Source organism: Polychytrium aggregatum (assembly GCF_025602895.1).
Source record: "Polychytrium aggregatum strain JEL109 chromosome Unknown BJ171scaffold_20, whole genome shotgun sequence".
Lineage (NCBI taxonomy): Eukaryota > Fungi > Chytridiomycota > Chytridiomycetes > Polychytriales > Polychytrium > Polychytrium aggregatum.
In genome coordinates this window covers 376,745-391,196 of record NW_026516222.1, presented here as the reverse complement: position 1 = coordinate 391,196, position 14,452 = coordinate 376,745, and the positions used below count along the sequence as shown (strand labels likewise).

At 56.2% G+C, this 14,452-nt stretch overlaps 3 protein-coding genes across 3 annotated transcripts; 1 reads left to right on the top strand and 2 right to left on the bottom strand.

Moving 5' to 3' along the window:
• The first annotated feature begins 137 nt into the window (after positions 1-137).
• On the top strand, positions 138-3,337 carry BJ171DRAFT_506648 (putative cop9 signalosome complex subunit). The gene is made up of 8 exons (XM_053111144.1): positions 138-385; positions 718-1,004; positions 1,249-1,383; positions 1,559-1,762; positions 1,866-2,066; positions 2,312-2,530; positions 2,658-2,787; positions 2,981-3,337. Exons 1-8 carry the CDS (start codon positions 235-237, stop codon positions 3,007-3,009), a joined length of 1,356 nt encoding a protein of 451 aa, XP_052966310.1. The 5' UTR covers positions 138-234; the 3' UTR covers positions 3,010-3,337.
• On the bottom strand, positions 3,338-7,672 carry BJ171DRAFT_599398 (uncharacterized protein). Its single transcript, XM_053114930.1, has 9 exons — positions 7,511-7,672; positions 6,882-7,261; positions 6,407-6,740; positions 5,979-6,230; positions 5,699-5,849; positions 5,396-5,579; positions 5,122-5,250; positions 4,677-4,982; positions 3,338-4,550 (listed from the first exon to the last, which is right to left on the bottom strand). The coding sequence occupies exons 1-9, from the start codon at positions 7,602-7,604 to the stop codon at positions 3,738-3,740; spliced, it is 2,643 nt and encodes an 880-aa protein (XP_052966309.1). The 5' UTR covers positions 7,605-7,672; the 3' UTR covers positions 3,338-3,737.
• A 795-nt stretch (positions 7,673-8,467) lies between these two features.
• Positions 8,468-11,059, bottom strand: BJ171DRAFT_506645 (uncharacterized protein). Its single transcript, XM_053111143.1, has 8 exons — positions 11,029-11,059; positions 10,691-10,884; positions 10,479-10,649; positions 10,253-10,357; positions 9,951-10,085; positions 9,608-9,819; positions 9,294-9,381; positions 8,468-9,134 (listed from the first exon to the last, which is right to left on the bottom strand). Exons 2-8 carry the CDS (start codon positions 10,862-10,864, stop codon positions 8,475-8,477), a joined length of 1,545 nt encoding a protein of 514 aa, XP_052966308.1. The 5' UTR covers positions 10,865-10,884; positions 11,029-11,059; the 3' UTR covers positions 8,468-8,474.
• Between the last annotated feature and the right edge of the window lie 3,393 nt (positions 11,060-14,452).

Sequence of the window (14,452 nt, the reverse complement as noted above, 5' to 3'; positions counted from 1 at the left end):
AGCGAGTCACGGGACAGGCAGTTGTCGTCACGTGCCATCCTCTCTGCGAGAGCGTTCTCTCCCGGTCTCGCTTGCTCGCTGCGTCGCTGGCTTCGTTGAGACCCTGGACATTGCAGGCTCTGCGCCGCTGGACAACCAGGCCATCTTTCCGCCAGAGAGCGCACCCCGTCTCCTGTGCTCCTCGCCCACAGCAGCCACACAGCCGAGGCCACCTGCATCTCCGCTCCAGCACCGATGGACATTGACGTCAACCCTGAAAGCGAGCTCGTCATCCTTGGCGGCCCCTCGCAATCTTCCAACGATGCAAACAAGAAAAAAAAGATCCACAAGGTCATGGTCGACAACCCATCGTTGGACCTGGAGACCTACATCTCCAACTACGCCGGTAAGGGGCATCTGGGATTTGCTTCTGCTTCTGCCTCTGTCTCTGTTTTCACCGTCTTCACTCTGCTTTTGGTGACGCTGGGTCCCGTACATGTCCGACTGGGTACACTGGGCACACTCTGGCGCTTGAGCTCGATGGACATACTCTGGGCCTCCAGTCGTGCTTGGGGCGAAAGTGGATTCTGTGCCAAGCGAGAGTGAGAGAGGGGCCCAATCGACGCCTCGAGCTGTCGATTTTCTATATCGCTCGACAAGCTGGTAGGCCTCCCCGCGGCCACGATCGCCGGCACGTTCCTGACTGCTCGACCCCTGGCCCTCCGCGCTTGCCTGCAGGACATGCCAAGATCAACCGGCTTCTGTATATCGCCGAGCGATGCCCTTCTCTCCAACTGGACGCATACCGATATGCGCTGGATGAACTGAAGACATCATTGAATACCGCCCGATATTACAACGTCTGTCTGAGCCTGAACGAAGCGCTGGTCCTCCGCGGCGAGGCTATCGCAGCCATCGACTCTGACTGGATCGCCGCAACTGCCCAAGCGGTCAAGGAAAAGACCGAGCGACTCGATGCGGAGCTGCGTGGATACAAGATCAACTTGATCAAAGAGAGCATTAGGGTAAGCATGTTGTCTGGTCGGCTAATGAATTCGTTGGCTGCCCTGAATCAAACCCCCACCGGCGATGCGGCGCCGGGTAGGCTTGAGCAGAGCATTTGTGGACCGAGCAGGCCGCACGATCCGCATGCCGATGCGTCGTTTTTATGGTCGTGACTTCGCAATGTTGGGTATCCGATGTTATGGTAGCCTTCCCACGGTGCGGCGATCATCGAAATTAACCATCCTCGTTGTCGATCCGTCCCAGATGGGCTACAGCGACCTTGGAAGCCATCTGTATGAATGTGGCGACCTTGTCGGGGCTCTACGCAACTACAACAAGACCCGAGACTACTGCACCACGGCCAAGCACATCATCGAGATGTGCATGAACGTCATCAAGGTGGGAGATCGCTGCTGAGTATCAGCCGCTCATGCATGCAGCGCTATCGTGTTTCGCGCCATGAGCTGTGGTTGCCAAACAGTTGGATGCTGGAGCCAAAGATTCTGTCATCCCCAAGCTTCCAGACGACCAGCAGCCCCCCCCCCCGACTCTAATCCGGCTTGACTTGACCTAGGTGTGCATTGAATTAGGAAGCTATAGCCACATCCCGTCGTATATTGCCAAGGCAGAGGCTGTGCCGGACATTCCCGAGAAAACAGCTGCTGCCGGTCTGTTCAAGTGCGCCTCTGGACTAGTTAGCCTCGATCTTGGAAACTTCAAGCGCGCGGCCAAGAGCTTCCTCGAGATCACCTTTGATCCCAGCGGAAGCTATACCACAGTATGTCGCCTCTCCCCAGCATCCATGCCCCGTGGCTGGTACGTCGTATAGCTAGCGTCCCGGCAGTTCCCCTATGAGCTCTGATCCAGTCCATTACCTCCAGCTACTTTCGCCCAACGACGTTGCAATTTATGGCGGTCTCTGCGCGCTGGCTTCGTTTGATCGAACCGAGCTCCGGGTGCATGTGTTCGAAAACACAAGCTTCAAGCATTTCCTGGAGCTCGAGCCTCAAGTGCAGGAACTGCTGACGAGCTTCTTCAATTCCAAGTACACCTCCTGCCTGGAGCTGCTTGGAAAGATGAAGGTGAGCAATGAGCTTGTGGGTCTGGCGACCCGGCCGGCTGCAGTAGCGGTGCAAAGTAGCTGCAGAGCCACCCACGCCGCCCCCAAATCGATGGATCCCAAATCGGTGGATCTCGCCTCCATTCGCCTGCGGCAAATATCCAGTGTCTGGGCCAATTCCTTGGCACGGCATTTGATCTGGCACAGGTCATAGCTATCCAGGGTTACTGATATTCGTGTGTCAACGACGACTCCCAACCCATGCAGAACGATTTTCTCCTCGACATCAACCTGTCGATTCATGTAGACACCCTCTACAGCAACATCCGCAAGAAGGCCCTTGCCCAGTACTTCACCCCCTTCTCGTCCGTGGACATGAAAAAGATGGCGACAGCGTTCAACACTTCTGTGGCCGAACTCGAGCGCGAGATTGTTGGGCTTATCACCGAGAAGCAAATCCAGGCCAGAGTCGACAGCCACAACAAGGTCAGCGCTCGGTTTTGTCGTGTGGCTGGGAAGCAGCTACTTTCGCGACGCAGACCTAAGAACAATCAGGATGGGAGCACATAGTTCTAATCGATGCAGGGCACATCTAACGGGGGCGGGGTAATAGGTCCTCCGACTCAAGTCGAACAACCAGCGCTCGGCCATTTTTTCCAAATCACTCAAAATGGGCGAGAGCTACAAGCGCGAGGTTTCACTTGCAATCGCGCGACTGAAGCTCATTCGTGCCGATATGATTGGTGAGCATCTGTTACGACACACCAGAGCGACTGCGTGCTATGACCCACAAGAATGCATCGATCCTGGCAGTGCTCGATAGAGGAGGATCCGTCATCGGTGGCGGTGGGCGGTTCGCTAACCACGATCATGTACTTTCCTCTATGGCTCGCAACTTGCACCCTGTCATCGATGAATTTGCGACACCGGTCTCAGTGAGGCCCGAGGAAGAAATTCCGATTTGATACGATATCAGCCAGAGAGATGGGCCTCTCCAAGTGGCACGGCAAGGGTTAGCAGCCAACTGCTGACCGTTTGATGGCTGCTCAACGGCCGTTTGTTCTGCAGAGAGCGTGTTGGGACTGCGTCCGCTCACAAATGTTGATAGGGAAACGGCTCCGACTAAAGTGCCAGCGGACACGGCCCATCCAGGAACATCGATAATATCAAATCAATTGCTGCCTCGGCATAAGCGAGCGATGGGGAGCACCCCATTCCATGGGCGTTTGTGCTGATAGTGACATTGAACTTGCGCACCCGGAAGGGACGCGACACCAACCCGGAACAGCGACCCAGGCATCACAGACGGGACGAATAGGTTTATTCAACGACCAGGGCGATTGGTTGTCACTGGCTTCAATTGAGAGTCCCCTTCACTCTTTTTTGCACGCAATAGATCGCAAAACAAACAAGGCAAGCAAGTGGCAGTCCCCCGCTCTTGTACTCGACCGTAAACCCGAAGAAATAACAACCGAGAAAGAGGGATGCGATGGAAAGCCCAAGGCGGTGGCTGGGAAAGTATACGTAGCAGATGGATGGCAGCCCGCGGGCGTGGGCGTGAATGCCACACGTCCCCCAGAACAAGTGTGCTGCGAAAGCTCCTGGTCAGAGACGCTCCGGCCTCTCGGCCGGCTAAAGCAACGGCTTCGAGATCTGAAGACCCGGGGCTGCCAGGAGAAAGCGTCTCCGTGGCTTAGTTGTCGCTGTCATCGTTATCACCATCATCATCGCCGTCGTCGCCGTCGGCGTCACCATCCTCGCTGTCGGCAATCTCGGCAGCCTTGGCAGCAATCTTTTCTTCCTTCAGCTTCTCTTGGTCAAGGAACTTCTTGTATTGCGCCTCGCGCTCCTTCATGAGCTTGCCGAATCTGGAGTTCTCCTTGAACCACTCCTTCACGAAATCTTCGGCGCGGTCGTAGACGCTCTGCCAGTAAGCCTGCTCCTGTTTGTCCAGGGTTCCGCGGCTGTATTTATAGCCTTGAACAGCCAGAAAGACGGTGTTTTCGATACCCGTGCCGACATCGGTGATGATGTTCCTGCCGCGTCGAATCTGGCTTCGAACGAATTGACTCTGCATCCACTTGCGCACATGTGGGGCGAGATTACGGCGGTAATTCTTGCGGAGACTTCGGAGGTAGGGCTTCGAAAGCTTATCAACCTGTGTCTGGAGCGGTTGCAACGCGCGGCTGGAAAGGCCAAGCCCGGAAGCGGCGTTGACGACGGGCTCGAGGTACATTTCGTAGGCTTCTTCGCAATAAGGCTCCCAAACATGGACATGGAAGTCCTGGAGGGCTTTGGAGACCTCGGGCTCTTTGGTGACGACCACGTAGGGACAGTACAGGGTTTCGGAGAGCGTGGGATCGGCGCCACGTTGGTAGGGGCAACCGTTCAAGGCAGCGTAAACAACGGATATGGAGTAAAGGATAAAAAGCCAGCTGAAAAGCTTGTGAATGATTCTAGAGAGCGTCCATGGCTGAGGAGGGCTCGGAAGCGCAGATCGAAGTCTCTAAATGTCGGCAACAAGAGTAATCAAAGTCCAGATGTTAGCAATTGAACTCAAGGATGGATAGGGATCGGTGGATGGAGATTCCAGGACAGGCAAGCCGAAAACAGCACCGCTGCGACAACCCACCTTGGCTGAACGAATGAGCTCGCTCGAGTCTTTCGAAGGGGAAGCCTGGGCTGCACGGATCAGCTTTCCCAGGAAGGACTTTGTGTCGGTCTTCTTTATGAGGCTCCAGAGCGGCTTCTTGGAGAGTGGAGACCATCCACCCTTTTGCTCATAGATAAAGTTGAGTAGACGAGTTGACGCAATAGGATGCTTGGCCACCAGCTCCTCAAAGACTTGGAATACCTTGGGGAAGCCATCGCTCTTGCGACCACCCCGAACAAAGTCGTTGTTGGCTTTAACGAGCATGAGGGTCAAGGTTCGTGCGAACTGATATGACGACGAGTGGCTGAATTAGTATCGCAGCTTGGCAGTGTCAGCGAGTTGAGACGATACAAGGTATGTCGGCAGCGTGGAAGGAAAGGGAAGGAAAGGCACTCTGACGCAGTGACATGAGTGGCTGACTCACATAATTTTGCGCATCTTGATCAACGGACGAGTCCAACTTGACCAAGGTCTCTGTGAACCACACGGACGGCGAGACGTCGACCCGGATGTTGGGCTCCTTGAGTCGAGGATTCGTCACAAACAAGGCCATCTGCAAACATGCGATGGATTACAATAATCAGCACTCTGGCAATCACCGCGCATCATCTGACGCCGTTATCAGCTCGACTTTTGTCGCGGCACGTTTACGCAGCTTGTGTCTGCAGAAGCGTCATTCTGGCGGATTGAAATCATACCTGGATATAGGCAGAGAATTTACCAAGAGCGTTGACCAGGAACTCGGCACGTTCCTCAGGCAATGAGCCATAGGCCGGAACACTTTTGGTGATCTCGATCAAACCCAGAGACTCAAAGACCTCACGCGGAAGCACAAGCGGTCCTCCAGGGAGAGGTATTCCCCAATCGTCCAAGATGTCGATGCTGGAGCGGGGGTTGGGAGCACTGGTTAATCAGCAAAATCACAACCGCCAGGTGCACATCGGCTTTGCGAGGTGCCGCTAGATAAGGCGCAGATCATGGCATCGAGGCCGACAACACACCCTTTCTGATAAACGAGGCTGAGAAAGTCGATGGAGCCCTCGAGCACAGTCTTGGCAAGGCTGTTTGTCTCGGCAACGGACACACAATAGTCCTTGTCCTCGGGGTAGACGCTTTCGCCCGTGAGCTGGGGATAGATATACTTGAAGAAGCCTGGGAAGGGGCAAGAAGGGGAGGAAGCTGATCAGTCGCAGAAGTAGTCGGGAACGCTGCATGCGAATATGTGGATCGCACACAGTCACCGACAGCTGCAAAGGCAGTGCATCAACACGGCAGACTCACATTCGATCGATCTGGGATTGAGGGCACGCTTGTTCTGAACCCAGACATTCTGGGCCGCCAAGATCCACAAGAGCGTGTTGCCAATAGGCGGGTAGGACGCGAACTTGTTTCGGTAGTCGTGGAACAGAGTCTCCACGACGCTTCGTCCGTCCGCAAAGGGAGCAAACATGACGTTGTGATGGAGTAGGATCAAGTTCTGCATGACGATTTGGTAGCCAAGACCGGCGCTGTTCAAGGCCGATACACGAGCAGCTGTCCGGACAGAGGGATAGGGCATATGGATTGCTCAGTGTCGCAAACAAGAAAGTGGCGATGCTGGCGGAGAACAGAAGGCGAGGCGAAGGCCGAGCCAAAGGTGGGTTGGTACCCGTAAAGCCCCACCAACGATGGCCACATTATCGGGCAACTGCAAAGTCCCAGTTGCTCACCTTGGATCTGGAACTCGACAATCTGCTTAGCGATCAGATAGACTGTTTTGACAAGTCCAGGATCGTTCTCCGTGGGGAAGCACTTGAGAAGCTCCTCATCAGTGATCTTCTTGAGCGAGAACGGATAGAAGTTGTATGGATACTGCCAGAAGCCTGTTTTTTCGCTGTTGATCAGGCTGAAGGACTTGTGGCCCATGATGCCGACCTTGATGTTCTTGTCGGCAATCTGGGCATCGAGGAACTTGCAGTACTCAAGCAACAGCTCGGGTTTCTTTTTGCTGCGAATCTCTGCGGTCACGGCGCAGAGCTTTTCAGTAGTCCTGGGCACATCGATCTGAGCCGGGTCACGATGGGAGATATTAGTCTGGATACACAACACACACATGCGGTTCGATTGTTGTGGGGGGGGGCATCAATCGCAGCGTCTCACAGCGGTGTGGCCATGACCAAAAGATCGAGAATGCCCTCCACATACATATACAATGTCGGTAAGCTTGTTAAACTTCTTTTTGACACCAGCAGCAGCCGGACCGGGAGCGGGAGTAGGGCCAGGAGCAGGGCCAGGCGCAGGGCCAGGGGCTACAGCGGGGCCAACGAGGGGCTGTGGGTCTTCCTGATCGGAGCCGGTGGACGACTGTTTGGCAGGAGGCTCGGCAGATGGCTTGGACTTTGGCTTTGGTGGTGCTTCCGTCTTTTGCTTGGATGGCGACTTGGTTTGCTTTTGGACAGCAGGTTTGTTTGTGTTGGACGACGCCAGCACCGACTGGGCTGGCTTGGGCTCCTTCGGGTCCTTGGGGAACGGCGCATCATTCTCGAGGGCGTCGAACATCGATGTGGTCTTTAGAGACGACACCGCTGCATCGAGTCGCAAGGGAGTGAGAAGAAAAGGCCGGAGAAAGGCCGGTAAGTCCTGGAGTCGGAGAGGAGTCCAAGTGCACTGAGTGGCCAGAGCCAGCAAGCGAGAGAGAGTACAGAAAATATGGAGTATAGAGGACCGTCATCGACGGTAGGCTGGCTGAACAAATCCTTTGGACAATGACGCCGGGCAGGTCGATCGCCAGGGCGGGGCGCTGACAATAGAGTACAGCTGCACATGAAACCCACCAGACGAGTCCGAATCGTGGGCGGGCTTCTGGGGAGAGCGCTTGGACTGCGACTTTTTCGGAGATTTTGTGACGGTTTCCCACTTTTCAGACATGGCATGTGGCGGGTGGCAGACGGAAGGGGAGGGGGGAGGTGCGATCAGCCCGTTGGCACGATGGCAGAGGAGATCGCGGGCAAAGAACGGACGCCGACCGCCGAGCAGAAAAACAGGGGTGCGGCAGCCAGGGTGTGGCTGGATCCGACGTGGCTGCCCGGGGTTGTGGCGGTTACACGGGCCTTTGAGCCGCACCCACAGGAACAGTGGGCGAGGACAGCTGGGCGGCACCAACACAGGCAGGCGCTGGCCAATGGCTGCAAAGCAGGATTCGCAACTGGATTCGCAGCCGGGCCTGCTGGTGTGGAAGCGTCTCTGTGGACCGGCGGCTTGAGCACAGACACACCAGCCCTCTCCTTGCTCCTGTGGCACCCGCCTGCCTGTTTTGGCAGGGCCTGTGCGCGCCTCGGCTCTGGGAGCTTGTGGCGCGGGAGGCCTGGCATCGTCACGGGTCAGCAAACGAAACGGGGCGCCCTGTGTTTGGAGCTGTCTGGAGGTGGAACAAATGATGTGAAATGGCCATCATCACGAAAGGAGAATGTGGAGATCGGAGAGCGACCCGTGGCCTCTACTTGGAAGCAGCCAAAGTGATCTGTTTATATCTTATGGCTGAGCTTGACGCAAGCTTATCACATACTACACGCTCATGGAAGCGGATGTGGTGTCCCGTTTTTCTGAATACAGTGTAGGCACAGGCATCAAAACTACATGTTCAATTGAAATGAGGCAATGTTCTCTTCGTTTCTGAGAACGGAGTAGAGTAGATTCGATTCTGCCACGATGTCGCTGGCTAGGAACTTGGGGTGATATCCCCTGGTCGAAAATTTGTGGGGGCTGGAGAAAAAAAACGGCCCGAGTCGATGATCCTGGTCAAACGGCGGTGTTCTCAGAACTTGCGTCGGACGTGGCAGAGCGAGCCTTCTGGAGCGTTCTCTGGACCAGTGCAACAGCATCGCCGATGGGATTCTCCTTGGCCATCTCGTCGCCGATGCGGTCGCAGTTCTTCTTGAAATACTCGGCCCGGTCCACCAGGATGTCCTTCAGCGCTCCGACCAGCGTTGAGGTCGAAAAGTCGTCCAGATCGATCACATTGGCGATGCCTCGGTACTTGGCGACCGAGGCCATGAAGGGTTGGTCAACGACATGCGGCACGATGATAGCCGGGAGCCGGTACTTTGCTGCCGTCTGAGTTGTTCCGGCGCCGCCGTGGTGGACTGCCACATGGCACCTTGGGAACAGGTAGGTGTGCGGGAACGATCCGACGAGGCGGTAGACCTTCTTCTGTTGGATCATGGCATCCAGTTGCTCTCGGAGTGCATGGTACTTTGTGTTGGTCGGGTCGGCGGATACATCGTCGGGGCCCCACGAGAATGCAAAGACGGCTCTCAACTTCACACCCTGCGACTCCAGCTCTTGGATGGCCGTGAGCCAGATGGTCATGTGGTCGATCTCCTTGGTGGAGGTTGGGCCGAGCTTCTGGAGCGAGCCGTATCCAAAATAGACGATCTTTCCGGAGGCAAGGAACTCGTCCTGGAGATCGAGGGGTGTGTTGGATCAGTGACCGGCTGTGGTGGCAGACGACTTGGCATGTGTGGCCGCGTGTGCTCAAGACGGACAGGCTCAATGTGCTCGAGACGGACGAAGCCACCAAGCGACACCGAGGACGGATTGATCGAGGCGACTGCTTACCAGCTCAACGGGAGCGGAGAATGGTTCGGCGTACTGATCTGCTTCCAGCTGGAGAGGACCAGACTGGACGAAATCCATGGTGGGCTTGCTATTGATCGAAACACACAGCAGCGAGGGTGAGTATCATCGTTGGCGTGCCGTCACAACCACAACCACAACCACAACCACAACCACTACCACAACCACAACCACAACCACAACCACAACCACAACCACAACCACAACCACAACCACAACCACAACCACAACCACAACCACTACCACAACCACAACCACAACCACTATCGACATCGTGCTGCTGTCCCGGTACTCACAAATCGGAGGCGATGGGAACCAGTGCTGGGCTGAAAGTGCAAATAAACGGCATGGCAGCCCGCGCACGAGCCTCCCTGATCATCAGTTGAATGATATCATAGATGGCAGTGATGTACGAAGGCAAGAATCCGCGGCGGAGTCCCAGTGCTCGTCGTCTCTCTTGAAGGATCGGATTGAAGATCCAGAGGGAGCGGATCCCAAGGGACAACCACTGGTGCGGGCAGCCAGAGATACAAAGCGTTACTCTGTGGGTCATCATTCGGCTCTGTGACAGTCGGCTCTGTGACAGGCGTCCCTGGCAGATGACAAGCATGCCGCGGCTCGGGTGTCAGACCGACTTACGGTCATGAGATTGCTGCGTCTCGCCTTGTCGTTGTCTGGCTGATACTCCAATCCAAGAACAGGGGGTGGGTAGTCCTTCGTGGCCTGGCTAGGCTGGAGATAGCAAGCCACAGTCGGGATACCTCGCTTTTCGCACTGTATATGACATCAATGGACAGGGTCAGGGCTGGCAGGGCTGGCAGGGCTGGAGCAGCGACTCCGGTGCATTGCCATCGCTCGCATCACGAGAGCAGCGTGTGGCTGTTCTGATGGTGTTGGCAGCAACGATCACAGCCAGATGGCGCTGCCAAACTGAAACTCACGTCCTCTCGAAGCTGCAGAGCAGCGTTTGTCAAAATAGCCAGATCGACTCCTTTGAGATGTTCGTCGGCGGTCTTGAAGAGGAATTTGAGAACAGGGATCAGCGCCTGTCGCACCAGCCATCGTTGAGGACGGGATTGTGCGGTGTTGATTAGTTTGATGCAAGGTGCAAAATGCAAGACACAGGCTCATGTCCCATTATGCGTGTGCCAGTGCATTGGCTCTTACCCGCATGAGAGGCATGATTCCCTGAATGGTTTTACGGTGCGTGACGAACCGGCCAACTTCTTTTGGATCAAACGTGGTGGTGCTTTTCGATATGGGATCGTTCTGGGAGAGGAGGAAGTCGAACAACGACATCAGGAACGAATCAACTGCGACTGCCGCGATTCCTTCGGCCTGACAACGATCAGACGAGACGAGCAGGCAATCGCACTCACCTTGAGGTCGAAGTACTCCAATCCTTCTTTGCACACCTTCTCCTCCCACTTGGCGGGGGCAACGATTCGCACACGGTAACCGCACTGGGTGTGCAGCGCACGGCCAAGAGCGAGCATCGGCATAACATCGCCGGCCGAGCCAAAGGCATAGATGGCAACGAGCGGAGTGGGCATGCTTGGTTGTCGATGAAGGGTGGTGAAGGGCTACTCGGTTCAATTGCGGGCTTGGCTCGCTGAGATGGTAATTGAGGAGAGAGGCAAGTGCTGCCGGTTGATATACCCAGCGACAGCTCTCGGCTTGCCTCGGAAGTGTGGGTGGTGGCGAAAATGACCTGGGTGGTGGATGGCATTGCCGCACGATACTGGGACTGGGTGGGGGGAGCAACCTGGCTGTCGAGATCGAATCCGAACCCCCATCCAGAAGGCACAAATCGATCGGATGGGCATTCGCGCCAGAATCAATCACTGCACAAGCCGCCACCCATGTGACTCAGACCCTTGTGTCATGAACTGGCACGGTCCCTCACCGCCGCTGCCTTGGGTGGATCGGCATTGCTTCTGCTGGATCGGCATCATTTGTTATTATTATTATTCTCCGTCGCTTCAGCGCCTCAAATCGCAACTTTGCTTCTCAAAGGACATCGCCCCTGCTCCCCGAAGCGCCATATCGAATGCTTTCCCCAATTCTGGAGCCTGCGCATCCGATATATCCAACATGCCGCCCCAGCAACAGCGATATACAAACCATGACCGTCGGGTGGAGGCTGATTGTGGAGACGACCGAGCAGCCCAATGTGGACAACGGCTGGCATGTTGGCGGCGTACTCAACCAGGGCGAAATGCCCGTTTCCAGGGCACCCAAAACGAAGCGAGTGTCGTTGTTCCGACCATGTCCAAACAGCGTGTCCAAGGAGATCAACCAGATGCACTACACTTTATTCAGAAAAAAACGGGACAATATAGCCGTTTCCATGAACATGTAGTATGTGCTGTGCTTGCGTCAAGCAAAGCCACAAGAAATAAAACAGATCACTTTGGCAGCCTCCGAGTGAAGACCGCCGGTCGCTCTCCGATCTCCACAATCGACCTGCATACTGTGATCATGTTGCGCGCCGCATTGACGTCGCGATTCCACACTGTCCGGCAGCTGGGATTCTTGCAGCTCCTGACAAAGTGGGAATTCGCAACACTGGGCGCTTTCAGATCCCCCAGCCGAACTGGCTCCAGGCACTTGGAGCACACCTGTGAGGTGTTGAACTCGTTCGTCGAGACTACCTTGACGCTTCCATGATGGTGATTGGGACGGCGTCGGTGGTGCTCGAACTGCTCAAAGTACTGAGCAAATCGCTGCCTCCGAGGGCTGGATGCATAGCCCTTGCCTTGACGCCATGACGCATTGCCAAAGGCGATCACCACATCGGTCCGTTTCGGGGCGTGCTTCAGGACGGCCTTGCACATCCTGTCGACGGCCACTTGGCGCCTCTTGTGGCCCGTGAAGCGATGGTGACGAGCCTTCTTGCCAAGGTGGAAGTCGAGCTGCACTCGCAGCTCCGGTCGCAGGACATGGGCGAGATGGACCTTGAAGGCCTTCGAGGACTGCACCTTGGGCGAGGGGGTGGTCGACATCCAGGTCTCGATGCTGAGTCGATACTTCATGGTGTTGTGCCACTTGGTGTTGGACGTATGGCCACACATGTGCTGATAGTGACCATTGGAGAACGAGACCACCTCGTCTTGGTGGCCCGGTGCTTGGATGACCGCCGTGAAGATGGAGCCGACTCCAGGATCGATGCCAATCCAAGTGGTGCGTTCGGGGTCTGAGCTGCCGATGTGGGCCTGGATGCGCTGCTCGGCAGTCGGAGGAGGCTCGGAGGTCTCGGTGCGATCGGTTCGAGGCACAAACTTGACGAGGCCGATGGTGCATCCAATGCCATCGGTGCTGATCTCGTAGTTGAACAGCTTCTTGTTCACGTCCCGCTCTTGGAAGAGGGAACTACGCAGCTTGAAGCAGCTGCGCCAGAGACGATCCTAGTTGTTGACACCGTCCTCACCTTCTTCCTTGAGCTTGTCCCTGGTGAGGCCAAGGCGCTTCTTTGGACCCAGGAGATTCCAAAGAGTGACCGTGTCGATCTTGACATACTTGGCCTTGGTGGTGCACAGAGGAACCATCGTGCACACGGCCGGAGGAGTGTCGACGGCGAGTTGCTTGAGTGCCCACTTGAGTCTGGATGCCAGCTTGTTGATCTTGGCCTTGGTGGTGCCGAGCTCCGACTTGGCCTTGGTGAACCTCTTGTTGTCGGAGGGAATGCCTTGGGTAGTGAGCTCGTCCAGCTTGGCCTGGCGCTGCAGCTCGGTGACTCGGAGGGCGGGCATGTCACAGTCGATCCACTTGTGGACATTGTCGACCATCTTGTCCCGGGCGAGGATTCCCACATGGTGTGAGAGGCGATGGAGGGCCCGGAAGCGGTCCTGGTCGTTGCTGTACCGAAACTCGTCCAGGACGTGGCCAAAGTCTGGATAGAGGAACTCGAGATCGGCCTTGGGTGGAGTCTGCCCTGGTTTCTCGAAGAGCTCGAGACAGGCCTCGATGGCGTCGTGCTTGTGCTTGTTGGCTGGGAAGACGGCAGCGCAGAAGCGGCGAAGGAGTCGCCAGTAGGCCAGGTCGAGGTGGGTGGTGCAGTTGGTGGCATAGGCATTGACAGCCAGGGTGAGAAGCTGACTGTGAGCACCATCAGGCAGACGAGGGGCCGGAGGCAGGTCTGCGTGCCGAGTGGTCTGGTAGTCGCGAAAGGAAGCGACCAGATGCTCGTTGTATTTCTCATTGTCCCCGGTCGGCGAGAGGGCACCGTCCTGGACGATCTTGAAGCATTGGCGGATGAAAGCAGGGGTGGACTTGGAGATGACGGGGACGGGAAGATCCTGCTCGATGCACCGGAGGATGTGCAGGTTGAGCAGCCTGGATGCCTCGAACTGGATCTGGGTCATGGCCTCGACGGTGGCCTGGATCTTGTCGCGGAGAGCGGGATTGAGACAACAGCCATCCATCGTCTGCTTGAAGCAGCTGAACTGAGGGGCGGATGACCTTCCATCCACGAGTGGGACGACAGAACTCTTGAGGGGCCGGTATTTGGGACACTTGCTAGTGTTGCAGCGTTCGTGATCGGTGCCATCGCACTTGGGACATCGCTTGCCGGTACTCGAGGAAGTAGATGGACCAGGCTCGGTGGGATCGACATCCATTGGATCTGCAGAAGCAGTGGTGGTGAGCGACGGAGCAACAGACGACCAAGCATGCGTGGGATCAGAATACGAACCAGAGACAGGCTCCGACTGTGACTTGGCTTTCTTGGGCCTGGGTGGCCGAGGCTGGCCATCACCGGTACCCTTACGCTTCGGAGGCATGGGGGCAGAGGATGCTGGATGCCTGCCAGTGGTACTGGTCAGAGCAGAGACTTTTTTTTATCGTACAATAGCGCGATGATCAGATCAAGGCGAGATGAGGGAAGAAAGCAGCAGGACGAAGGTGTGGCATTTATACCCGAGAGCAGGAGCCCGTCTTGCGGGCTGGTTGGGGAAGTGACCCTGTTCAAAAATCGCCGAGAGGTTCAAGCCAGGGATGTGAACGCGAAAATGGCGGCTTGATTGGGGGACTAAACCCCAAATCGGTGGGGACTCAACCCCAAAGAAGTTCTCGATGGGATTGAAGTCGGGCGAGGCAGGTGGGGTGAAGATCACTGACCATCCTCGGCGATCGATGCAGCA